Below are 25,060 nucleotides of genomic sequence, written 5' to 3'. Positions count from 1 at the left end.
GCTAATCATTTATTTAAGCTCAGTTTTTAAAACCTTAGGATGTAACTACAGCCCAGCCCATGCAGCAGTATATGAATGACTAACCTCATATTGTGGATGGATTATCTCAGTTGTTCTCCTGGCTGAAGTTTGGTCCTTTTACAGCATCCTGCCATGCGATTACATTTGTTCCTGACCACCGAGAACACTCACGTTAACTTTTATCAAGTGGAAAAAAAATTAGCTTGTTTATATTATGCTAACATAGCTGTGTCGCTAGCGGTCACGTAGCACATCATTATATACCAGCAAGCCAAACTTCAGTAACCCTACAAACGTCACTGCTGTTTAGTTTTCTGTCTTCATTTATGTTGGAAGTGATAACAGAGCTGTACGTTTTAATTAGTTTCCAAAACCCCGCAGTCAGGACATGCTATATTGTATTTAGATATAAGCTAGCGAGCTAACTTCCTGCTAACTTCTAACTCCGTTAAATGTCATAAATTCTGTTTTCATGGATGCCTGGATGTTAAACTCAATTGTTACACCTGGTAGAGCAGAACGCTGATCATTTTATTAAAGATGAAAGACTTTAGACAGTTTTTCAACTCTCAGTAATGCCATAGTGATCGTTTGATATATGGACCTGCAGCGGAGTTTAGGCCCAGACACGGCTAGTGACGTCAGACTTAACGACCGGATAATAGCTGAATCGAACTTCTGCAGTGAGTCTGTGCATTAACCTATCTATAACTGCCACCAAGGTGCCATCACTGCTAGCATTCATGCTTGCATTTTACATGTTAATGATCACGACTGACATGACCATGACCGATAGAAACAAATAAAAATGCTGGGCTCAGCTTTGTTGTTGACTTTTAAAAAATAAATAAATAAAAAATCCACTTCTTTGTGCATCTTTTCCAGGAATTTTTTTACATCCCTTAGATGTAAGAAAATCATGGGACATGGCCTGGAGACATGACCTTAGGAATAGTCCTCATTTTGACTAAATGATTCAAAAACTGTGGCGAAAATGTAGCTGGAAATGCAAGGGAGGAATCGATGGTACTGAAAAGAGCAATTGCAATGTCCACATGACATGTAGATACATTTGTAGGCAGGTGCACGTCAGATTATGGTGCAGGTCACATTGTAGGGGATTTGGGGTATAATCTAGATTTAACACCAAAATATAAAGCTCCAGTAAGAGAGCTGCGCATAAACCAATGCACTCAGACTTCAATAAACTGAAGCGACGCTGTAAAGAGAAGCTGGCCAAAATTGCTCCATAACAATGCGAGAGACCGATAAACTCTTACAGAAAAACGATTACTCAAGTCATCGTTGCTAGTCCTGTGAAATCTTTATTTTTCTCTGTGTGCGACGTAGCATTTGTCTCTGGACTCTGTAACCACCTCTGTGTTTACAGTTTATGTAATGCCTGGGTGGTTCACGAGAATAGAACGTGCTGAAAGTTTTGACTCTACTGGCACCATTGTTGTTGTTTTCTTTTCTCTCTTTTTTTTTTTGACTCAACCTTGCTCAAATTTACAGGAACCACTAGTGATGTCATTTTCCATGGAAATTATATTTAAACCATAAGAAGACATTTGTGGTTGGTGATACAGCTTTAAATTATTATACAATAAGTTAGTAATAATATATAATAATTTAAAGCCTTCTAATAGGGTCACTTACATGGAGACTGAATTGCTAACATCACAGCGAGTAATTTGAGATTTTGCGTTTGTGTTCAGGATACGTGTCCCTGCTCTACTCACACCTAATATTGAGTTGATCGTGTGGTCGTGAACCCAAGAACAGCAAACCATCAAAGTATCAAGCAGTTACACGTTATAAAAGCTAACTCCAGAGCTTGTAGAGGGTTTCTTTTAATATATATGTCTAGGCCTGAGGGAGAAATTAGGGTTGTTTGTAGGAGATGTTTCTGGAAATCATTTGGGTTGGAGACATGACTCATTTCCCATTTTTGAAATCCTGTCACTCCCATAACATTGCAGTGATTGATCAAGAGCCATATGCAGAGGGGGTCTTGTCAGGTTTGGCACTAAAATGATCTGACCACACATGGAAAGCAAACTAAACAACAGCTCCATGCAAAACCTTCCTGTTTCTGGACTTTTTGTGTTTGCTTATGATTTAGTGTGTGTGTGTGTGTGTGTGTGTGTGTGTGTGTGTGTGTGTGTGTGTGTGTGTGTGTGTGTGTGTGTGTTTTATTAGCCGTGTCTTTGCTCGTTTGACATCAGCGTGTCTCCGATGAAAGACTGAAAGGTACTGCGCACGCCTGGGGCGGACAACAAAGGTTACCATTTCAGGTGTCTACATCCAAGCGAAGCGATGAGACACGAGGATTTATGCATCAAAGGACTTTTTAAAAATCAAAATGTTTGTTAGATGAAGCACTCAGCCTAGTTGCCCACAGTGGCAGGACTGCAGTAATCGGTGTTCCACAGCCCTGTGTAACAATGTGTTTCTATATTGTTGTGCTGTCATAAATCATTTTCATTATTTTGTTTATAAATTGTCAAAACATACTATTAAATACCAGTAAAAAGTTATCACGCCTGAAATAATGTGTTTAAAGTGCTGTCTTTGGTTTCTCTGTTGTCCATAAAAGGAAAGGAAATAATGTGGAAACAGAAAAGAAGCCCCTCTTTCTGCTCTCCCCTCTTCTGATTTGGGGTTGCCATAACCTTTCGTGGTGTGTTTGGTTTGGTTTCAAACCCCTTTGGGAGTCATCTGCTCAGCATGGAGGCCACACTCCAAACACTGATCAGATTGCCTAATCTGTTTTTAACCACGATATGGCGGATACAAAGGGCCGCTCTGTTCGCTCCTCTTTCTCTCTAAACTGGCGCCAAACCTGAACATGCCAAAACATGCCCACGGAGCACAGCGCTTAGAGTACACAGGAACTGTTTGCACACATGCGCTGCAGGCGCGAACACTTAGAGACATCATGCAGTGCATTATGACACTGATGTCTGATTTAGTCGGGTTGAGATTGAAACGGTCTTTAACCTGCCAGGTCATTTTCTCACAGCAACACAATATCTGTTATGTGTCGGTTCCAATTTAACTTCCTGGAAACCTGCAGGGAAGCTGCACGATGCAGGGAACGGCTGTGATTGGTATTTGAAGGCACTTGATTTGGGAGCACTTCCTGTTGCACTATTATAATGCTCATTTAATAGTGGGAAGCTGAACTCGTGATTAAAATGCATGGTGGGGGCGCTATCATGGTTTGCAGCTGCATTTCAGCCAGTGGTATTTGGGGTCGTGTCGAAACTCTTGAAATTAAGAATGCTGAAAAGCACCATCAGATTCTGATCCACCATCTAGAAAATGTTTGATTGGTAACAGCTTCATTTTTCAGCATGATAATGATCCCAAACATACTGACAATGTGATAAAAACATACCTTAATAGAAAAACACGATCAGTCATAAACAGGCCTCCCCAGAGCCCAGACATCAACATTGTTGAAGCAGCGTGGGACCATCTTAACAGAACAAAAAGCAGCCAGCGTCTAAAGAAAAGCTTTGAATGTCCTTCAAGAAGTCTAAAGAACTATTCGTGAAGACTGCTTAAAGATATTACAAGAAACCAGACCTAAGAGAGTTCAGACTTTGCTGAAGTCACACCAAATATTGACTTTCAAGCTTGTTAGAATTGTACACTGTGTTTATGCCTTATATAATGCAATTCCATGTATGTTTGCACACCCAAATCCTTTTGCACAGTACTTGATAGTTATAGAAGATGGAGACAGAAACAGAAAGAAAGAAATCAGTTGGATTTTAGCTTGAATGTGTGGACTCCATCAGCTGTAGCAGCTGGCTGGTAACCCATACCGACCTCTGCATGACTTATTAGACGGACAAGCTTTCTCTAACATCTCTTACCTGCTGACAGCATAGGTCACAAACTTGGTGCTTTTTTTTACCTGATTGAAGCATTGATTCTGCTTTACCAGCTTGTGAGGACATCAGAGTGACCGACCTGTTAGGTTTATTGCAAAGTATAATAAGTATAATATCTTGTTAATGAATTAATGAATTATTTTCATTCTTTCCTTTACGTTTGTCGTGTGTTTGTGTACTATCTATAGTCGTAAACCAGGAGGGACAGCCTTTGATCGAGGGGAAGCTGAAAGAGAAACAGGTTCGCTGGAAGTTCATTAAGCGCTGGAAAACCCGCTACTTCACCTTGGCGGGAAATCAGCTCCTTTTCCGGAGAGGCAAATCGGTAGGTAGACACTGAAGATGAACCCTAACACATAAACATACACCTACGCATGGTCCCGTCCTCTCGCTTATAAAGCTGTCAGTGATCTTACTATGTTTCGTGTGATTTAAATCATGATGAATTTGTACGAAACAGTGGAAATTGCACCTCAGCAGGAGCATCTGATGAATCCAGCTATAACAAATCTTGGCCCTGCTAAGGACTCTTGGGGGAGGGGCGGGACTCGCAAAGCCAAAGTGTGATGCTACAAAAACATGACTTACTTGCAGAAATGGTTATGCACAAGTAGCTCAAGGAGAAAGAGCCTTGAACGTGGAATACTGACTCTCATCTGAGTAAACGTGATCTCTCCCTCCTTGCTTTATCAAACACAGTTTATGGCAGTCATCTGCACAGGAGAAACTGTTATAGAGATCGAGTGTCATCTGGACTTTAGCCAGTGTCGTGTCTAAAATAGCAGCTCTCCAAATTAGAGGACGGCATAGAGGAGTTTATGGAAACAGGGGAATATTCATCTCTCTCCCGCTTCTTTTTGTTTTTTTCCTAACTTTAAACAAAAGTCTTTGTGCTCGGATCCAGATGGTAATGGAGTCTGCTGTTTTGCAGCGACCGCAGATTGCGAAGGTTTTGTGTCTTTGTTCTCAGAGCCCTGTCTGTCTCTGCCAGCAGGTTCTGGAGGTGGTTGGCATGTTGTGAAAGACGTTTTTTCCTGACGAGAACCAAAAAATATTTCCTTCGTACTGAACGATCAGGCAGCTTTGACTGTCAGACATGCATCGTACTCTGGTGCACAAGTAAAAGGAACGAGAAAACCCCCCCAACATTTTTACATATAGGTTATGTGTGAGTCTGTGGCTCCACAGTGTAGTGGTTGACACATGAAAAACCCCTATTTTGAAACTGGGGGGAAGGCATAAATTGCATCAGGAAATCTGTGGCAACGAAAAGGAAGCAGCCGGAAGGAAGAAACTGGTTATAGTGGATTTGAAGTGTGCATACTCCTAACACATGTCACATCCTAAAATGCATTCATGGCACAACAGCTGGGATGTGTGGAGGTTAAGCACATAGGTTCGTGTATCTCACACCTCATCCAGTTTACCTTTTGCCGTCTTTTCTGCAGCCAAAATTCATCAGTCGTGTTTTATATGAAGTCCACATCCTCGTGTGTCACCTGGTACTCTGATCATCCATTGATCCCGAGACTCTCTGTAAGCCAGACTGATCATGTGAAAGCTGACGTTGTTGCACAAATTAACATGTCTATACCTCCCAAAACAGCTGCGAGATGAAAATGTAGGTAAAAATTAGGTACAGCCTCAATTTTGCAACAACGACATTTCTGCTGATACAGAGAAAAAAATAGTGAAGTAAGTTTCATTCATGCTTACAGCTCACAGGCAGCAGCATTTCCTAATCTGGAAAAACATGTCACGTGGCTGTCTTCATAACTTAACACTACACCTATGTACTAGATATTTAAAGCATGAAGATACATGGCTTCTTGAAATAGAGTAAACCTAATGCAGTGTTTAAAATCTGCTGATTCTGAGGTCAGATGTGAACTTTTTTTCCTGATTTAGTTGATTTTAAATTCCTCCGTATGGCTCAGATCAATCAAATGTCTGTTTGCAGAGAACACCGCCTGTGAACATGTCGACCCCAATAGCTTTTCAGCTCTCTCTCTCTCTCTCTCACACACACACACACTAAAGAAAGGATGTGGTAACTTGCCATGAGTCTGCACCCATATTTGGTTAAGTGGTTGTAACCGCTTAACCAAATATGGGGGTAAGAAGACTTGGCTGTGTTGCAATATGCACACAAACACACACTTACCAGCTCATACAATTCAAATGGCCATTACAGTAGGTGGGTAAAATACAGAAAGGAGGGGACTGAGGAGTGGGAGGACTGTAGAAATTCCAGTGAACTGTAATTATTCTGAGGTAGTGGGTCCTGGAAGCAACACTAGGAAAAACTGTTGTTCCAGAAAATTAAGAGGCTACCTCTGTGTGGTTTTCTTCACACATTTCCTAGCACGCTGATATGAATAGGTCCAAGCAAAAATCACCCAAGAAGAAAACTTTTGCGCTGGACGAAGACGGGGTCGCTTCAGATGTGAACTTTCAGACAATAGTCAAGCCTTTTATTTATATGCTGCTTTCTACTTATTTGCATTGTAGAGAAAATACTCCATCTTTTCTTATCTAATCTAACGACAAATGTCAGTTTAGTGTCCTTTTGTGGTTTACCGTGCACGAGAAGAGAGAAGAAACTGCCATTTAAGTACAGAGTGTGTCATAGAGAATCAGCCGACTTCAAAGGGCAATATTTGTGTTTAAGTAATGGACATCGAACATTTGACAATACTTGGCAGAATATAAATCACGCTGCACAGCTGTCAGGAGCAGAATGCTTTCTGTTGCATGGTCGCCATATTGACTGAGACTTGATGGGAGGGGGAGGAGAGCCGGCCACTTCTACCTACCGGCAACCTGGCGAATCTCCTCTTACTAGCAGGATGTGTTTGATCGTTACAGATGAATTAAAGCACTTTGAAATCAGTTTCTGATTCTTTGCGATACACCCTGTATTTTATTTATCTCCAAGTAAAGTATTTAAAGTCACTGTGTGTCCTCCCCACAGAAGGATGAGCTGGATGACATCCCGATTGAGCTGAGCAAGGTGCAAAGCGTCAAGGTGACTGTCATCATCCCTCAGAACGCTTCCATCACTTACCCATATCCTCACCACTGATCACCATCAGCGCTACTTACACCTCTGTCAGTTTGAAGCTATTATATCATCTGACCTAAAGGTCTAAACTCTTCCCAGGATTCAGAGCTAAGCAGATCAGCTTGACAAGGATAAATAAGCTACTATAAATATGATAGAAGAAACCAACATGAAGCCAAAACACATTTTTTTAAAAAGACAGCAGCTCTCCTCCCCACGAGCTAGATGATGAAGTCGTCTTGTCTATTAATCTTCCCCACCCACTTGTTCTGTTTGCAGGTGGTAGCCAAGAAGCGTCGGGACCGGGGTCTGCCGCGCGCCTTCGAGATCTTCACCGACAGTAAAACGTACGTGCTGAAGGCTCAGGATGAGAAACACGCTGAAGAGTGGCTGCAGTGCATCAACGTGGCTGTGGCTCAGGCCAAAGAGAGGGAGAACAGAGAGACCACCACCTACCTGTGAGAGCAGCACCGATCGAGACGGCGGCGGGGACGCGAACACGCAGCCAAACATACGCTGACTTCCACATGTAGGATATTTGTTTCTTGTAAGCATTTACAAGACGAGGGGATAAAAAAGACCCCAGCAGGTGACTCTGAGAAGAAAAACTAAGCGCACTAAGTAACTTGTCAATAGCACCACCAGCTCTGTCTTCAGTCGTAGTAATGATGGAACACAAATAAGAAAAAGGATTTTTAGACATTAAACCAGCAATAAAAGACTAATGAAGGATGGTTACGTATTAAAAACACGACTCCCTGTATTTACCATTACGTTAAACCAACCTGCCCGTGTGCCATGCTTCTCGACGCGTAGGCCGCCATCAGCGATAGCAAATGTTTGTTTTACGTGTTCAGATGTCACCTGACTTTTCCGCTTCGCTCCTACAAGCAAACGAAGCAGGCATCAGTGGGAAGTTGGGATTTCTCCGTTTAATGACGCATTTAGAGTCCAGAGTAGTATTCAACAATAAAGACTTCATCAAAGCAAAGACCTCATAAGGAGTTGTAGCAATAATGAGACTGAACAGTTCCTCTGGAAAGCAGGAAGGATGAAAAACGAGCCTAATGGATAGCAGATGGGGAGCACATTGGATACTGGAATTGTGTGTGTGTGTGTGTGTGTGTGTGTGTGTGTGTGTGTGTGTGTGTGTGTGTGTGAAAGAGAGAGTGAGTGATCTTAAAGGAATAGTTCAGCACTTTGGGATATATGCAGTCACCTTCCTGCCAAGAACTGGAAGAGATGATTCAGGCTGCTTTCATGTAGCTGTGTGAGTCAAGTGAAATGAAGCTAAAACTTAGTGTAAAGACTGGAATTTGAGTTTGACTAGTCTGGCTATGACTAACTCCTGGTAAGGGGGTGGCAGCCGGGGACAGCATATTTCCTCAAACAGGGCCAATAATAGGATATGTTTAACTCATTTTGTGTCATGTATCCTGCTGTATTCTGTTTTTTTCATCACTAACCGGGTTTTTTTCTAGCTTAAACGGGCCTCTAGGGGGACTGGTTGAGTCTTTTGTTTAAGAGTCTTTTGTTCCTTTACTAAACAGAAGTCTGTTAGTTTTGTTAAACAAGAATGTATTTTTTTTTTTAAAGAAAACCATGCCAGAAACAGTCCTCCTCACAAACCCGACTTAAATCTGTGATGCTGTTTTTCTTTTCTGCCCAAAGTGGCTTATGAGGCAAGTCCCTTAAGACCCCACACAGGGGTCACTTTCTGTTCTTTTGCAATCACGGTAACCGAACGGACGGCGCTATCTCAGCCTTTTTCAAACGAGAGAGGTCTGCAGCAATCCACTCCAGTGTTTTACCAGGAGCAGCGTCAGCACAGCTGTTGCCTAATAGTGGAGTTTGGATCACAGGTTTCTAAGAAATCACTGAAGCAAATGAGTGGTTTCCTTGTGGATTTAGAAAGGTTGCCAGTTCAGTCACACTGATTTTTGATGACTCTGCGAGAGAGAGAGAGAGGAGGTGAGCTGGCTTACTTTAGAACAGGCCTGTTCCTCGGGTTTGGGTTTAAAGGCTTGTATGATTTTATTATTTTATTTTGGGGGGAAATGTGTCATTAGATTTTTATTTTTCTCCCTGAAAATTGAGACGGATGGATGAAGAAAGAGTGAAGATGTGAGTGTTTAAATTGGCTCTAACTGATAGTGTGCACCACCTTTCTATAATCCAATTGAACTTTGACAGACAGGTATTCACTCTCTCTACCCACAGGTGAATCCTGCCTTAGCACTTTTTGAAGTTATATGTAACATTAAAGCTGCTAAAGGTGGTCTTAATTTGAACTCGTTTGACAGACGAGCTCTCTCTCGTCGGTATTTCGGCTAAAACCCTGTCAGCTGTGTAAATGCAGCCATAACACAGCCTTTCCCACCAGGTCAGGTTACCCCTGTTTGTACTTTTAGCTGTCCCTGTTACCCCCACCACACGCACAGCAGAGCTGACCTGCATCTGCTTACAAATCATATTATTTACATCATGTCTCTCCCTCACATTTTTATTCCTTCCTTCCTTCCTTATGACCTACTTACACACATGACTTTGGGCCATAAAGCCAGTGGTGTATTCCCCCATGACTGCACTTAAGCTTTTATAAAATGAATATTTATATTCATTGGGGTACGGCAGCATCTCAAGAAACTGTGGACAGTAAGGAATTGGATATTCTTGGTCCTAGATGAATGAAACCTACTGATTCCGATTGCTGACAATCAGGATGGATACAGCCTACCATCTTGTTTCTGACCACTATCTTCACATTTAATCACTAATAATTATTAAACTCTGGCTTTCACACCGATAGTTTGCCTTTTTGTCCCATCTCCCACCAATCACCCCCAACCAGTAGCTGCAGATGCCTGCTCTTCTTTGAGCCTGGTCCTGTTGGGGCGTTCTTCCTGTTAAAAGGGAGTTTTTCATTCCCATCGTCACCAAGAGCTTGCTCAATAGGGTTGTCTGATTGTTGGGGTTTTCTCTCTATTATTGTAGGGTTGCTTTATTACCTTACAGTATAAAGTGTCTTGAGGCGGCTGTTGTGATTTGGTGCTATATAAAAGTTTTTCCTGACTATATTTGAGACAAAGTGTTATGCTATTAGATATCATTATTATATTCAGCACCTCTGCTGACCTGCTGTATTGTAAAGGTTTCATAAAGCTCTTGCTCTTTTTAGTTGAACAGTGTTGATTTGTGTTTAAAGTGAATGTGTTATAACATGAATGCCAGAGTTGTGTTAAAGTAGTGATATCAGCTGTCAGTGCTGCCATGGTGGCTTAGTTTCCAAATCTCTATTCTATCTATCTATCTATCTATTAGGGGTGCAACAATACTCGTATCGATATTGAACCGTTCGATACAGTGCTTTTGGTTCGGTACACATATGTATGAACAATACAACATTTTTTATTTATTTTATCAACTTTTCTTCTGAAGATGCTGTCTGTGTTGAGAGCTCAGTGGATCTGCGTTCGACTACTCCGCCTAGGCTGCACTGTCGAGTGCAGATCCACGGAGCACAGTGCAAGCTAGCAAGACAGAAGCTAAGCTCGTTGCAACATGGCAACTGCTGTCACTGCCTCAACGCTACCCGAAATTGAACCTCCCTCACCCTCATTCAGATCTGGTGTTTGGAACTATCTTGGTTTCCATGTGAAGCATGACCTTGAAGGTAAGCGCGTCATGGACAAAAGTAAAACAGTATGTCGGATGTGCCACGCAATGCTCAATTGGTGGGAACTAGTGCGTTAGCGCAGTTAGCTTGTTAACCTGTTGACGCTGTCCAGCCCCACGCACAGGGCGATCCGTGGTAGCTTGTTAACAGAGATTTGCCGCGTTATGGCGTTAATGTCATTTTAACGAGATTAACGCTGACAGCACTAGTGGGAACACAACGATTATGACTGCACATTTACCCCGACATCATCCTAGTGCAAAGACAAGTGGAAGCAGACAAAAACAACAAGCACGCATGCTACAAACTTTACCCGAGTCATTTAGACAGCCATTAGCACATGATTCTCCTTATGGGGACCTGATATCTTTAATATGCTGCTGAGAGTATACCCCAGAAGAAGCGTACAGTGTTGCTTTTATTTTGGAAAGAGCCATTTCTCTGTAATAAACTCTCTTTTCCAAAGATGAGTGATTTCTCGATCAGATAGATTTTTTATTTTATTTTATTTTGTTGTTTCAGCAACATTAAATTTAAAAATTGTACTTTTGAGTTAAAATATATATTTATAATTTTAATAAATAATAAATTAAAAAGGCATGAACATTTTTTTGTATCGAAAAAATATCGAACCTGTCACCAAAGTATCAAACGGAACCGTGAATTTTGTGTATCGTTGCACCCCTAATATCTATCTATCTATCTATCTAGCACAGTGAGATTATGTGTACACAGTTAGAAGCAGGATGGAAACTGCTGTAGATTTTAACAATCACACAAACTGTGAAGATGATTCTAAGTATTCCAGTGAATGTATAAAAACATTAGCATTAATATCAGCCTCGTGTGGCGAATCATAGATGTTTGCTGTTGTTTTTTCTTGCTTTTAACCTTTAGCATGTTGTTTGATTGCATTTGATTGTTTTTATATAATGTCAGTATTTATTTTTACAGGCATTTAACACTTTTATCGTGTCTGGAAAGAGGACTGAAACTACAAATGCCAGATTTTACTTCCTCCTCCTCGTCTTCCTCTTCTCTTGTTTTATATTACTCTGAATTAACACTGCAAACAAATGAAAGCTGTATTCTATTTGAAAATTCAACAGTTATTGTTGTGATTGTCATATTTTGCCTGCTGCACCTTCTGCATGCCTGCCTATCAGACAGAGCGCTGTAATAAATCTTTACAATAACCGAACGCCGTGATTGTCGCTGAATTTTTGTTTGGTTGGTTTTTTTGCTCTTCAGTTAGGAAAGAAGTTAAAGGTTTCTTTTACAGAAACACTGTCCAAACTCCTGGATGTCATTACATTATAAGTGTAAATTACATTCGGGCTCTCACTTTAAAGATGGTGTAAGTTTAATCAGTACGTGCAGAAAGAAACACGTAGGGAGAAAATAGGATAATTACCAAAGTTATTCCATAATCTTCATTCCTCGAGACACATTTCTCATGCAGGAACAAAACTGGACCACCTCAATCGCGAGCTATGGAGATGACTCAGTGTGAAGCGTTAGGGAGCACTTGGCAGCGTGGCTGTAGGATCTGACACAGCACAGTGCATGTCAGAGCTGGTAGCAGTTGCATGTAATAATCAAATTCAGATCAAGCTCAGTTTAACTGCAACAAATCATTTCTGACAGCTGGACGTTTTGAGCGAGCCGGGCTCTGCTTGTGATGCACTCTTTCAGTTGTTTATTCGTACTATAACCACACAAGTAACCACAGTGACTACTGATCTGAAGCCTCTTTGCCTGGAGTACAGCGTGTTACAGGACTATCTGTGAATCACAGAGAATATCATGTCAGTCCTGTAAGTGACCTCCAACACCTTATCTCGGTTCATAGCGATTTTTCTGCGGGGCTGGTGGAAAAATACTGCCTTTCTCACCATCCGTCTCCATGGAGCACCACTAACGTCCATCATCAGGAATTCTGACATACTCAGCAGTCTCCATCAGCTATCGCTTCAACGAATACCTGCACGTTTTACAAATCACCATAATGTGATTGATAAGGCATGCACGGAGCTCCTGTCCTAGCGGGAAAAAATGTATTTAAAACCATTAATGGTGACTGAATACCACCTGCTGACTCGCTACAATGACCCATCATTAATTCTGCTTAAAAACAGACCCTAAATAGTTAGTTTTACTTGCACTTTCTTTACAAGAGCAGCAGATTTACTGCTTACTTCCTCTGAAAGTCCCATTGAGTCAAAGTATCTCAAAACCTAAATGTGATTATCAATATGCTCGATGCTGTGCGGTTTACACAATCAATCTTTTGTTTTCTGAGGGGGTCTTTGGTTCCTCACGCATGTAATCACCTACTGTGTGACTGTAACGTGATGAAGTGCTTAATCACACAGAGGGGAAGATGGACCAGCGATCTGAGTGATGACACAGAGGCAGACAATGGCAAAACCGATGTGGGCAGCTGCTGAGAGCGGTTTCAGACAGAAAAGCCAAAGCACTGCTACTCAGGTGTTCTACTATTGTTCTTAACTTAAATGTGGATTTCAACAGGATATGAAATTGTCCACTCACTTTTTTCACATGCATCAGGTTTGTTGTTTAAACTTTGCTCAATCATGGAAACTATGACAAACATACATAGCAAAATCTTCTGGGATCATTTTTTGTTTGAGTTTCAAGTATCAGCTGTGGCTACAATTAAACTCGTTTGGCCTTCTTGCATTAAATCTCTTAATCAGTGTTTTAGGATATTTAAGTGAGGACACATGGAAAGCTGTATAACACTGAAACTTAAGGCCTACAGCACCCCCTGGCTGCCATAAATGTCACTTTTCCTCCCAGTTTCTTCTTTTGTAACCTTCATGTGTACCGTGCCTCCAACTCAAAATAGCAGGATTAAACCGTTTGCATCGGATGTATTCCCAACTGTTTGAGTTCATGCATTTCAGATCATAGCTTCAGTTTAGCCCTCCGATCAGCTGGGACTTCACTGTCACCACTTAAGGCAAAAATACAAATCAAACAACTGCTCCTGCCACTACAACCAATGTTTCTTTGTTTTGTTTTTACACCAGGCACAAATTCAATAAAGGAGTGTACAGCTCAGTGGCATAGCTCATTTATTACTGAATAAAAATTGGACATGAACACGTGCAGACTAAAAACCAGTGTAACAAAACGGACAACCCTAAAATCTTTTTGCAGCAAGTCTGCACTCCCTGCTGGGAGGTCAAAAAAAAAAAAGAAAAGAAAAAGTCAAATAGACAGTACTCTTTTGAAACTGTACAAAATACAGCATCAGCAACATATCTGTTCAATAAAAAAAGAAAACAAAGACTGTGCAAACATTTTGATCTTTCCTGAATGTTTATTTTACATTTATTCTTCAGTACGTCCACTGAGCCATTTGCTTTTATAAATCAAAGCATTCACATTTTGTCAGTGGTCATCAATCCGTCTTTACACTGTAAATAATTTCCCCCCCAAATGTCCATAACATTATATGTAAAACTAAAAAAAAAGGGAGGAGGGGAGAAAAAAACAACAACAAGAGGGGGCTGGGCTGGGTAGGCTAGATGGTTTGTCAGGATATATGGTTGGGTCTGGAGCTGATGTCACACTACAACCTTGCCTTTGCCAGTCTGGGCAAATGTTTAAAGGTAATTGTAGAGCACCTCATGGTGGTGGTCACAGCTGCAGTTTGCATGTAGATGCAAAACCATCAACCACCCAAGATAAATGTCAGCTACAGATCTGCTGCTCTGTAGGAGACTCAAAGCCATCAAAGACATTTGTACATGAGACACGTGGTGAGTTATCTGGCTCTACTGTTTCCACTGAGATGAATCATAATGCTGGCAGATGTTTTGTGACTTCAACAAAATTAGAAAAATTAAAATCAACTTGTATACGCTGATGGTCTGACGCCAGGTGTGTATGAGAAACCCAGCAAATTCAGAGGAAGGACACCAGCTGGTATATAAAATGGCAAATCCAATTAAACGTGTTTTCAGTCACGGCAGCTTCAACAAGGTTTTTGAAAATTTTTGGTCTTCAATAAAGCAAGGTACAAAAATCTCTTCTGTTACGTGGATGTTTGGTTAACTTCTGTTTTACCTTCTGCACAAATATTTAATTTAAGCATCAATCTGCCAGTCAATGTTCAGAGGGCGCGTCTAATTTGATTTGCATATACTCAAAGTACTCATGTGACCATCAGCCCCAGAGCCAGAGTGGGTCGGTTTGGGTCTCAGCGACGGTGGCGGCTGTGTCCCGAGTGCCCACTACTGCTGTGGTGTTTGCTCTTGTGGCTACGCTCCCTCTCTCTGTCCCTGTCGTAGGATCGGGACCGCTCCCTGTCCCTCCGGTCTCGATGGCCACTTCCTCGGTCATGTTTGTGTTTCTTTGACGACAGGTCGAAGGAGCTGCGGTCTCTGTCTCTCTCGCGTTCCCTCTCTCTGTCACGGTCCCTTTCTACTTTGACTGGACTGCGGGACCGCGACCGAGAGCGCGAGCGCTTCCTTTTATGACCGGAGCCTCCACCTCCGCTGTTGCTGTGACGACCGCTGGGCTTGGAGTCGCTATTACTGTGGTGACTGGACTTGGATTTAAGGTGGGGGAGGAGTGGTGAGGGCGGATGCCGCTGTGGTGATGGGCTACGGCTGTGAGAGCGAGAATGTGAACGAGAACTGTAGGTCCCTGAGTGGCTGCGTCTGCTGTTGTAACTGCGAAAACAACAGGTGGGAAAAATGGACATGAGAAACAGCCAGACTATGAAAATCAGATCTTTTTAAACATAAGGAAGGTAAGAGCTACACATTCACACAAGTTAAAACACAAAACTGTAGAGCTTACTGTCTGCGAAAGGAGCGTGATCTTGACCGCGAACGCGTTCTCGAACGAGAACGACTTCCACTCCTACTGTTCCTCCCAATCTTTACCTCCTTCCTTAACCTGCAGACAAACATTTTGAACTTGAACTTAAAAACAGACTATCAGGCAAGTAACAGATCACAACTATTACCTTGTTACAAATGACGGCAAAATATTGACTTAAAATGTGTTTCGTACCCATTATGTGGACTCTTGTTGACCTGGGTACGGTTGTCCGGTTCCTTTTTAACTGGTTTGACAGTCTGGGGGTTCGGGGACTTCTCTTCCACCTTGACCACAGGGGAGGACGGTTTGGAAGCAGGTGAGAAGCCACCCAGCGTGGACAGTGCAGGAGTACCATCAGGATTCAGACCCTTAGCCTTTATCCTCGCCTCTGCCAAGAACACTTTCCTTCGCTCCACCTCTTTCTCCAGCTGCTCATAGTTAGGCTAAGGGAAGAAAAAAAAAGTTTACGCCAAGTCTGCCAAGAGCTCTTACTTTCATTCAGGCACCTTCCCCTGAGCCATACAGTGCAGGAGTGTATGCTAGTTTATTTTAACCTTGGATCGATGTAATCTGTCACAATATGTTGACAAGATTGCAGAAAAATGACATCAGCCTTAGAACTAACTCTACTACTTGTGAGTTTTTCAATTTTCTAAGTCCTACCTAAAGTGAAAACATTTTTTAACTTCATGTAATTTTTTTTTAAATCAGAAAATAATTTGAGATTCTCAAGCTCAGTTTTGAACAAATGGAAAATAAACTGACAAATAAAGTTTTGCCTCCCAGCAATCATCCTTCTCCCATCCACAGCTGCTGGATCAGCCAGCTGAGCTGTACAATTTGGGTTTTTATCTAAATTTTTAGACTCTACACTGTCTGAACACAGAAAAGCTCTCAGTTACAGTGAAGCCTCTGCTTGCTTCATGTCCCAGCTCAAGTCTAATGGGTAAGCTGTCTGCTTTAGTCTCCATTCACATCAAACTGCTTGGCTGATTTCTGCTATAATCACATTTTAAATGCCCAGAAGGAATGTGCGCAGCCTAATATAACTGAGACAAATATTGATGGTTTATCAATAATTATGTTACTACATTACAGTGCTATGTGAGTCATTCAACTGATGATGTCCTGCTTCTGGACTACCAGCATTTAATGAAGAATCAGGAGCATGTCGAGCAAGGTCCTTTAATGTTAAGCACTGGGCTGTGTGTATCTGAGTACTTAAAGGGACAGTTCAGCGACTGCCTGATAAAAACAGAAAACTTTAAATACAGCTGCACTTTTTAATTTTTACTTATAGCTCGTGTAAGGCCTGACTCAGACTCTTGCAGGGAATCTTTCTAGAGCCTGTGATGTAATCTACATTACGCAGCTGATGGATCCCTCTATTTTTCCACTTGTTTGTACATTCCCTCACATGAATCCTGATAGTTTCAGAAATCTCACATTTGAGAGTCCTGATCTCGATGATTAATATTCCTTATACTGGAATCATGATTGTTACTCTCTCACTAATAAATTTAAAAACTAGGGAGGGAAAGTAGCCGTAAAAAGCACTGAGGAATTGGAACAGGCCAATCACAATAGTTGATCCATTGACCCAACATGACCCAACCAAGACTTGACCCAGTGCTTTTTAAAATCGACTAAAGACGGCCCATGCTTCAGTGTGTTCTAGACATGTTTTATCATTCAGGACTTGAGCACAATCTATTTAGCAATAGTCACAAAACACACTCATTGTGGATGGATTATAGTTAATGCAAAGCATAGGAAAGCACTGCACTCATATTTACCTTCTTCCTGGTGTAAAGTTTCAGGGTGGTGATGCAGATATCTTTGATCTCTTCTTCCGTGGCTCCAAACAGCAGGAACCAATGGGGTCTGGTTGGCAGCGGTATCTGAAAAAGAAAGCCAGCTATTTATCTAAATTGCTCTTATTAGACAAAGACATTTTGATGTGCCAATGTGGGACTATCAACAGGAAAAAAGTTTCAGATTTGCACTATTTCCTCTCACCTGCAGTGCTCGGGCAGCAAGGTATATGCAAGCGCAGGCAATTGTCTCAGCTTGAAACCTCACAAACACATCTGTCCTCAGGCTATCGTTCATGTAGTTCCTATGGAGACAAAAGAACGAACAAAAACATAGCATCTTCTCCACACAAAACCTTAAATCCATCTTTCAATATTACACCCATTGACTATAACCCAGTACTGCAGGTTAATAATATGCAACATTTCTCTACAGTACAAGCTCCTAACCAGGGATCGAACTTTTTAAATTTTCTTTGAACAAGCACTGTTAACTGGACCCCTGGACTGTTGGATTTGACACAGTGCTCAAGTGAGATATAAACTCAGGTTTAACTTTGTCCATTTCTCTCTGGGGCATCCATGAGAGCGCATCACATCACAAATAAAGCATGAAGACACAGATGGTGATAAAAAAAAATTATCTACTGATAACCTGCCAACTCCACCTCATCTAATTGTACCCAGAGGGCAACAAGGTTACGCTCTAATGAGGATTAAGACAAGGGCACATGCCATACAAGGTGGGGAACATGCAGGCTCGCAGATGTAGAATATTTATCTAAGATGCAGCTGCCACAAATCTGAGGGGAACTGGGTAGAACAGCATGTCATGTAGCATGCAACTGGTGGTTCTTGGAGTCAGTGGTATGCTGATATGCTCAAAGTAAAAACTGATTTTAACATTTATTCAAGGTTCAGCCACAGAACATTTACCACTTTAGGTAAAAATTGTATAATGCAAACTGAAATGACCACAAAGTCCACTTGAGTGAAACTTCCTTCTAGTAAGACTCATTAGAGGTCTTCTCTAGAAGACATCAGGTGATGATTAGCTAAAAAAAGATTATGTGTCAGAGGGTTGTCTAGGACAATGAATAAATGAGATTAGACACTGGGAGAGTATTAGGAATGGCAGGATGGCCAGGTTGTGAATCAGGTAAGTTACTGGGTAGTGTCACATCTATGTCCTTAAGAAATAGATGTCACAAAGACAAAAACAGAAGTGTGATAACAGAAACATGGCGGTGAGACTCCTTAAAGTACCCAAACACTAATAAAGAAAGCTCACACAAGAAACCCACCATTAGGGGAAAGAAAAAAAAAAAAAACTACATCTAACACAGTCAAACTTCCTCTGCATTGCAGTGGCACTGGGATTACCTTGTCAATACCAATTTCCAACCATACATAAAATTTTGGACGGCTCCAGTCAAAGTTTGCTGCAAATGCTGAAAACCTGCCATTCAGATAAAGTGTCTTCAGTCCAAACTGCCTAGAACAAAACTAGCATGCCAACTCTGCTATAGATAACACATGGATGTTGGATTCTGAGTGCTGCGTGGGTGAGACAGGTCCATGGAGGCAAAACGTGAGCACTCGATCAGCCTGTAAGACAGACACATGTCTGGACACCACGTCAGTTGGGGACAAGACACAATACCTACTGTCAATTTAAAAAAAAAAAAAAGGCAGGTAAACTAGTTAAAAAAAAAGTCTGTTCTGGCTAAGTTTACTTCACTGATAAATGCAAGTAAACGAAAAAAAGTTAGAATATACATCTATCTGTAGCTACTTGGCAAAAATAGTTATCACAGATGAAAACCTTTATAGCAAGACCAAAAAATACAAATCCTTTTGGACACCCAAGAGAAAACAAGACGATGCTGGCTGTTGGGTAAAGTCCCGCCCGCCCCCTTCAGTGAATCTCGGCATTGGGACTGGCTGTCTGGAGAGGGGCAGCCAGCCAATGGGGGGAGCTTCCTGAGGTCATGTGGTTGGAGGAGGCAGAGTTCAGAGGTTCTTTATGTGACTTACCAGCATGGACTACCCTTTAATCAAAGAGTAGAGAGAAAGGACAAAGTTAAACCAAGGCCCCTGGGCACCGCAATTTTTTTTTTTTTTTTTTAAAGACTTTACAGTAAGCCATGTAAGGGCTGATAAGAGAGTGAGACAAGTAGTAAATTTGTAATAACACAAATTGCTCCATCAGGGAAAAGAAGAAAAAAAAGTGGAAGGGTTCGAATGGAGTGAGGAAATGTCGTTGTCAGACCTGGGCAAAATGGCTGTTGAATGTTTTTCAAATGCGTGCCTGTAAATTGGTAGGCACTTGAATATTACTTATCTGACAGGTGGTCCACATATGGGTCAGTCCCAAGTTCCTGGCAGATAAATCAAGTGCTCTTCAGAAATTCAACCATTTGAAACTCGTTCAACTTCATCTTTAGCCCAGGTCTGGAAGCACTTCTTGCAGACATGACACAGGTTGCTGCTGTGGGGGGGTTGTCTGTGAAAAACTATTAATTAACTTACCAGGCTGTCTGCACCAATGTCTGGTTCTTCTCGCATTCCAGGACTTGAAGATACAGGACAACGATCTGTAATCATAATCTGAAGTTAAAAAGAATACCCTGCTCAATAGCCCCAGGAGCGTCTCCAAGATCAAACCTGTTCTGTTAAGTAAGAATAATATTTTAACCCTGTCTCCTGTACAGCTGCATTAGCTGCTTATTACATTTAAAATGTTATTACCAAAAAACAGAAAAAAGAAAGAAAAGAAACTCACCTTGTGAGGGTGCTTGACATGCACACAAAATCCAAGCTCCTTCAAGACCCGCCTTTCCGCTTTGATGACTTGATTTTTGGTATTTATGTAGTTCTGATCAAGTATCAATGGACTTGGAGTCCTAGTTTGCAAAGGAATCAAAATAAAATATTGTTTCCCTCTTGCATTTAAAAGAAAAAAACAAAACAAAATTTAAAAAAGAAAAAAAGACAGTGCCCTTCTGAATTCCTGCGCCCCTTCGTTTTTCCCATTTCAACCAACTCAAAGCAACAGTTAACTGTTTGCATGCCTGACAGTTTGCTGGGGTTTGTGGACTCCTGTGGTTTCAGTGAAAGCTTGTGAGATTCAAAGACAGCCCTCAACCCAAAAAACACACCCTGTGCCACAGCCTTAACAGAAATATCAACTTGGTGCTAACATTACGATTTCACGACAGAGGTTTTGAACCTCAAGCTTAACGCCAATTTACAATAAAAATGGAAAGCCGCCATTACTGTACTCCATCACAACTCATTCTCATCTATATTCTTATACTGTATGTCAGTATACTGCAAATTAATTGACCAAAACCACTGTCTGGATGCAGGCAATCCAGACTTGGAAGAAAAACATTCAGAGCAGGGATTTTTTGGGTCAAGTTACCCTTGACATACTGTACTGACCCCCAAAACATTCCACTGATGAAAAAAAACAACAACAAACAAACAAACAAAAAAAAAAACCACGAACGAACAAAGCTGATACACCAACGTCTGCTCAAGTTGCCTGTCATCGTGCCCACAAGATGAATTAAAATCTGGAATGGAATTAAACCACAATGATTTGTGAGAGTCAATTATCATATAGTATGACCCCTAACAAACCAGTAAACTTCAATTTAAAGAGTCTGCCATTCTAATGTCTCAAATATATTCTAACGTGAATGTTACACTACAAACCACATGCATGGAAAAAAAGCGAAAACAAAAATAACCTCTGAGGACTAAAGACAATACAACAAGCACAAATCCCAACCTAACATTACACCTCTTTTATATATACCTCACAGCTACACTTAAGAAATGCAAAATCAAATTAACAGCATATAATGGCAAACTGTTGAAGCTAAAGAACATGCACTGACCCTTACTCAACAAAAACCGACAGACTCACAGTAACCAACTAATCATTCTAATTCTAACATACGAGATGATACTTCTTTAAAAGCCATGGTTGCAGCTGGTGGTGGATGGGGTGTTGCTCTTTAAGCACAATTAAAATGCATGGTGAGGAGCAGTCAGAGAAGAAAACTACATTACCCAAGGGTCCGCAGAATGACGGACAGATACCCAAAGCTTAAGACTGAACCACAGGAGTCCTCAAGGCGCCCCGGGGGCCAAGGACCTTCGGCCAACCTGTCATCCCCGATCCCAGTGCCCCGCGGTGGCTCAGACCACGGGAGTCTCCCGCAGGAGGGGGTGGGGTGGGCCTGGGGGAGGAGGGAGACCCCCCTCGCATCATGGTTCATGCCGACAGCTTCATCTTACGTACCATTCCACATCACCCAGGCTTTGGTAAATGTAGCTGGTCGCTGTTAGTTGGTTGCAAGGGAAAAAAGAAGTCAAGTTAATGCCAAAATCTGTAATATTGACATCAACAGATTTGTATGAAGACACAGGTACAGCTGCTTTGTCTGTGACTGTGTCTTACAAATAATAGACTTGAATTTTTGAAGCCAGTTGTTTGAGGCATTAATTTCAGTGCAATGTCAAACTGATGTTAAATGTAGACAATTACACTGCAAAACTACCAGTGAAGCGGAAACTGAAAAGTTTTAAAATGGTTTAGAGTACATGGATAAACAAAAGGGCACTTTCACAGCAAAAACACAGATCAGCATCAAACATTACATAATACAAAAATAAGAAAACAAAAACATTGCAATGCAACATTTTTTACATGTTAAATAATTATTTTCAAGAGGAGAACATTGGATTCATTTGGAGTGCTTACTTTTTTCCTCTGAGCTGCTTCAGGTGATGGAAAACATTAATGACATCTCGTATTCGCCGTGGTGCTTCTTCTATCTTGGAGGCCAAGTTGATGCAAGCCATGGCAACAATCTGGAAAATAAAATGATAAGCAAACAGGAATGTTTACTACAGGAAACTGAGCTCAAGTGATCAGAACACAAACACGAGACAAAAAAAGAGGCAACAATATAAACCCTATCCTGTTTTGTTGTGGGGGGTGATGTGTACTCTTTACATACCTATCAATCCACTCTACAAACGTAATGATGTACTGAAACCAATGCTGACACTACAATAGTGCAAGTGTTTTAATGCAGTGCTATTGTGTACTTCGAGTCTGTGCTCAGTTTCACACTCATAGGAGATCTCACTTCATCGTTGAGTTGTTTAACTGGTGGAGTTAGACTCGACAATATGGCTGCCACTAACGTAGGTACAACGTTATGCAATGCTATGCTAACAATACCGGCCGACCAGCGGCCCGGCAACACTCCGGAAACTCTTAACACACTTACCTCGAAACTGTGCTTGACGAAGGATTTGGAGTAGAAAAAACGATGGAAAAGTACTTGAGCTGTTGCCATTGCGACCTGTCGAACGGGGGCGAAAAAAAAGAGCATAATAATTGTACATCGTCTTGTGTAAACTGGCCTAACCTTGCACAATGGATCGCCGCCATTTTAATTCCACCACGCCAACGTCAAGAGCTAACATTTAGCACACTGCTGACAACTAGGCCGCAGAAACTATAAGCCACATCAACTTTCGCCTATTATTATCAAACACCCAACACTAATGTACTGCAGTCAAGAGCGCTTACCTGTGGCAACCGGAGGAGAATACCCGCTGACTGAATCAGCTCACAGCCAAGAATACGAAGGTCGGCCTCTGTGTTCAGGTCGAGGCCGTCGAACATCGACGGCGTCGTTGAGAGCCTTTCCTCCGGTACAAGCGAGTTGTCGATTGTAAGGTACACTTCTGAGTAAAATTTGTCGCCAATGAGAATCCCATCATTGTTAGTGGAGGCATTGGAAGATACAGAGAGAGGACCTGCGGCCATCTTCACCTGAAAAACAACGGTTAGCAGCTACAGCGAACACAGCCTCCACACGGTAACAGCGGAGCAGGATGACTGGCGAAGTGCGTGACGTCAACATGCTGTTCAGATGGAAACGCTGTGTACATCCGCGGTGGTAAATAGTCTCGCAACGCTGACTCGTTAAATTTTACAAGTGCACGTAACTTGGATGTATTTAAACATTCTAAATATAAGTTACAAATATTTTAATAATAAGCAAAACATTTCACCTGGTATATAATGTTTCATTGCTTTCCGTTTTAAGCTACAGTCAACTCTTTGCTTCGATTTCACCTTTAAAATCCTGTGTCAAAATACTTCAGATAAGCACCATAAACAATTTAATCCCGAAAACAAAATGTACTTGACGCATGAATCAAATCAGTTTTATTACTGCCACTACATTAACATTCACTGTAGCACTACTAGTGACAGTTTTCTATGTATTACTCATTAAACGTCACTGCCGGTAATGCCTGCTAAATTTCCGACGTCACCCAAAGGCAGCAGAAGAGAACACATCGCCACTGGTCGCCACCAACGGTTTCTGTGATGTGATTTACGGGAAAGTCCGGACTTGTCACTATTACCGCTAGAACATATCCATCCGCCAATTTAAAATAAGGGAAGAAAAGATTAGCGAAATGTATTTTTAAAAGACCAGTTTAAATATTTCGTTCAATAAATAAGTAACTGTTTGTATGGACTAGTCACAGACTACGGGTGTTGTTATATTTCATCTTCAAAAAACTAAAAAAAATATGTAGAATGAATTGTGATAACTGTTAAACTTAATTTTAAGACATGCCTAGAGAGCAGTTTTGACTTTGCGATTCTGTATGCAGGTTTTATATCCATTAAAGTAAGATACAATTTCAAAATAAATCCTCAAAAAATTGACCAGAAGTGTTACCAAGATTGTTGGGAAATGGCACTTACTTCCAGAAGGACTTTGATCATGTCAAAGGCAACAACACAGTATTTAATGCAGGGAACACTTTGTTCAGTGAGAGCTCAGCTCACAGGATTTTATTGCCGGAAGCCTTGTAGTTACCAAAAACAGTCAGCAGAGGAAAGTAGAGACCCACCAGTTGCTACAAGATAAGCTCTGTGGCTTCTCGGGTCATTCAGTTTGTTCTGTGAGGACTTGCATGCTCATCTTGCTCATCTTGTCCCCTTTCTCCTTCAACAAACCCACAGGCACTACAGTTAACTGATGACCAGAGTAAATGTCATAAAATGTTTCATCTTTACTCACAAACATGTCTTTGCTGGTTTACTTGTGGTTCTCTGCCAGTATATAACACAGAGAGTTTCAATGTAGCTTTTTAAAAAAAATTTATTCCTGTAGGAGTTTTATTAATCTTTCATTCCAAATGAGCAAAACATTGTGTTCACTTGCTTGAAGTGTGTAGTAGCTGTTTTTAGTTTGTACTGTTAGTTTTTGAGGTTGTAATCATCGTGGTGCCGTCTTGTCCAGGCTGCCAGACTGTTTAATGTGAGCATTTGATGGAAATAAAACTACTACTTGTCTAATCTACCAAAAGTTAGTCAAATTAGTCAAAAATAAATGGAGTAAATATAAAGTGCAGTTCTTAATCGATGATTTGTTTTAGTAAGCTGGGGGGGAAAGCCATTAAAACCTACCTTGCCCTGTGTGAAAAGCTCCCTGCCCCCTCTTGTTAAATCATCATGGATTAACTGTAATTAAACAAGTTTTTTTTTTTGTTTTTTTTTTAGAAAACTGAGTTAAATTTCCTGAGCCACACCCAGGCCTGATAACTGCCAGACCTGTTGAATCAAGAAATCACTTAACCTGTCTGACAATGTGAAGCAGGCTAAAAG

The 25,060-nt window shown here is 41.3% G+C and overlaps 2 protein-coding genes across 4 annotated transcripts in view; one reads left to right on the top strand and one right to left on the bottom strand.

Annotated features, from left to right (window-relative positions):
* The window catches only part of veph1 (ventricular zone expressed PH domain-containing 1), a 90,845-nt gene extending 76,636 nt beyond the window's left edge, over positions 1-14,209 (top strand). For both annotated transcript variants that reach the window (XM_085184556.1, XM_085184555.1), the window contains 3 exons: positions 4,115-4,251; positions 6,901-6,954; positions 7,270-14,209. In XM_085184556.1, the coding sequence (XP_085040682.1) occupies positions 4,115-4,251; positions 6,901-6,954; positions 7,270-7,452 (374 nt within the window). In that variant the 3' untranslated portion in view covers positions 7,453-14,209. The remainder of the gene's footprint in view (positions 1-4,114; positions 4,252-6,900; positions 6,955-7,269) is intronic.
* ccnl1a (cyclin L1a) lies at positions 13,996-23,334 on the bottom strand. Of its 2 annotated transcripts, XM_085184557.1 has the most exons (10): positions 22,958-23,334; positions 22,653-22,727; positions 22,118-22,227; positions 20,126-20,246; positions 19,873-19,937; positions 17,546-17,645; positions 17,323-17,427; positions 15,719-15,969; positions 15,503-15,601; positions 13,996-15,372 (listed from the first exon to the last, which is right to left on the bottom strand). In XM_085184557.1, the coding sequence occupies exons 1-10, from the start codon at positions 23,195-23,197 to the stop codon at positions 14,898-14,900; spliced, it is 1,641 nt and encodes a 546-aa protein (XP_085040683.1). In that variant the 5' UTR covers positions 23,198-23,334; the 3' UTR covers positions 13,996-14,897. The 2 variants fall into 2 exon arrangements, with proteins under 2 accessions (XP_085040683.1, XP_085040684.1); XM_085184558.1 differs by lacking the exons at positions 22,653-22,727; positions 22,958-23,334 and adding an exon at positions 21,520-21,695 and having other exon boundaries at positions 22,118-22,233.
* Positions 23,335-25,060: the final 1,726 nt, after the last annotated feature.

The sequence above is a fragment of the Neolamprologus multifasciatus genome, chromosome 14, assembly GCF_963576455.1.
Source record: "Neolamprologus multifasciatus chromosome 14, fNeoMul1.2, whole genome shotgun sequence".
NCBI lineage: Eukaryota > Metazoa > Chordata > Actinopteri > Cichliformes > Cichlidae > Neolamprologus > Neolamprologus multifasciatus.
Note: the sequence above shows the minus strand (reverse complement) of the source record. Positions and strands in the feature narration are given on the sequence as shown.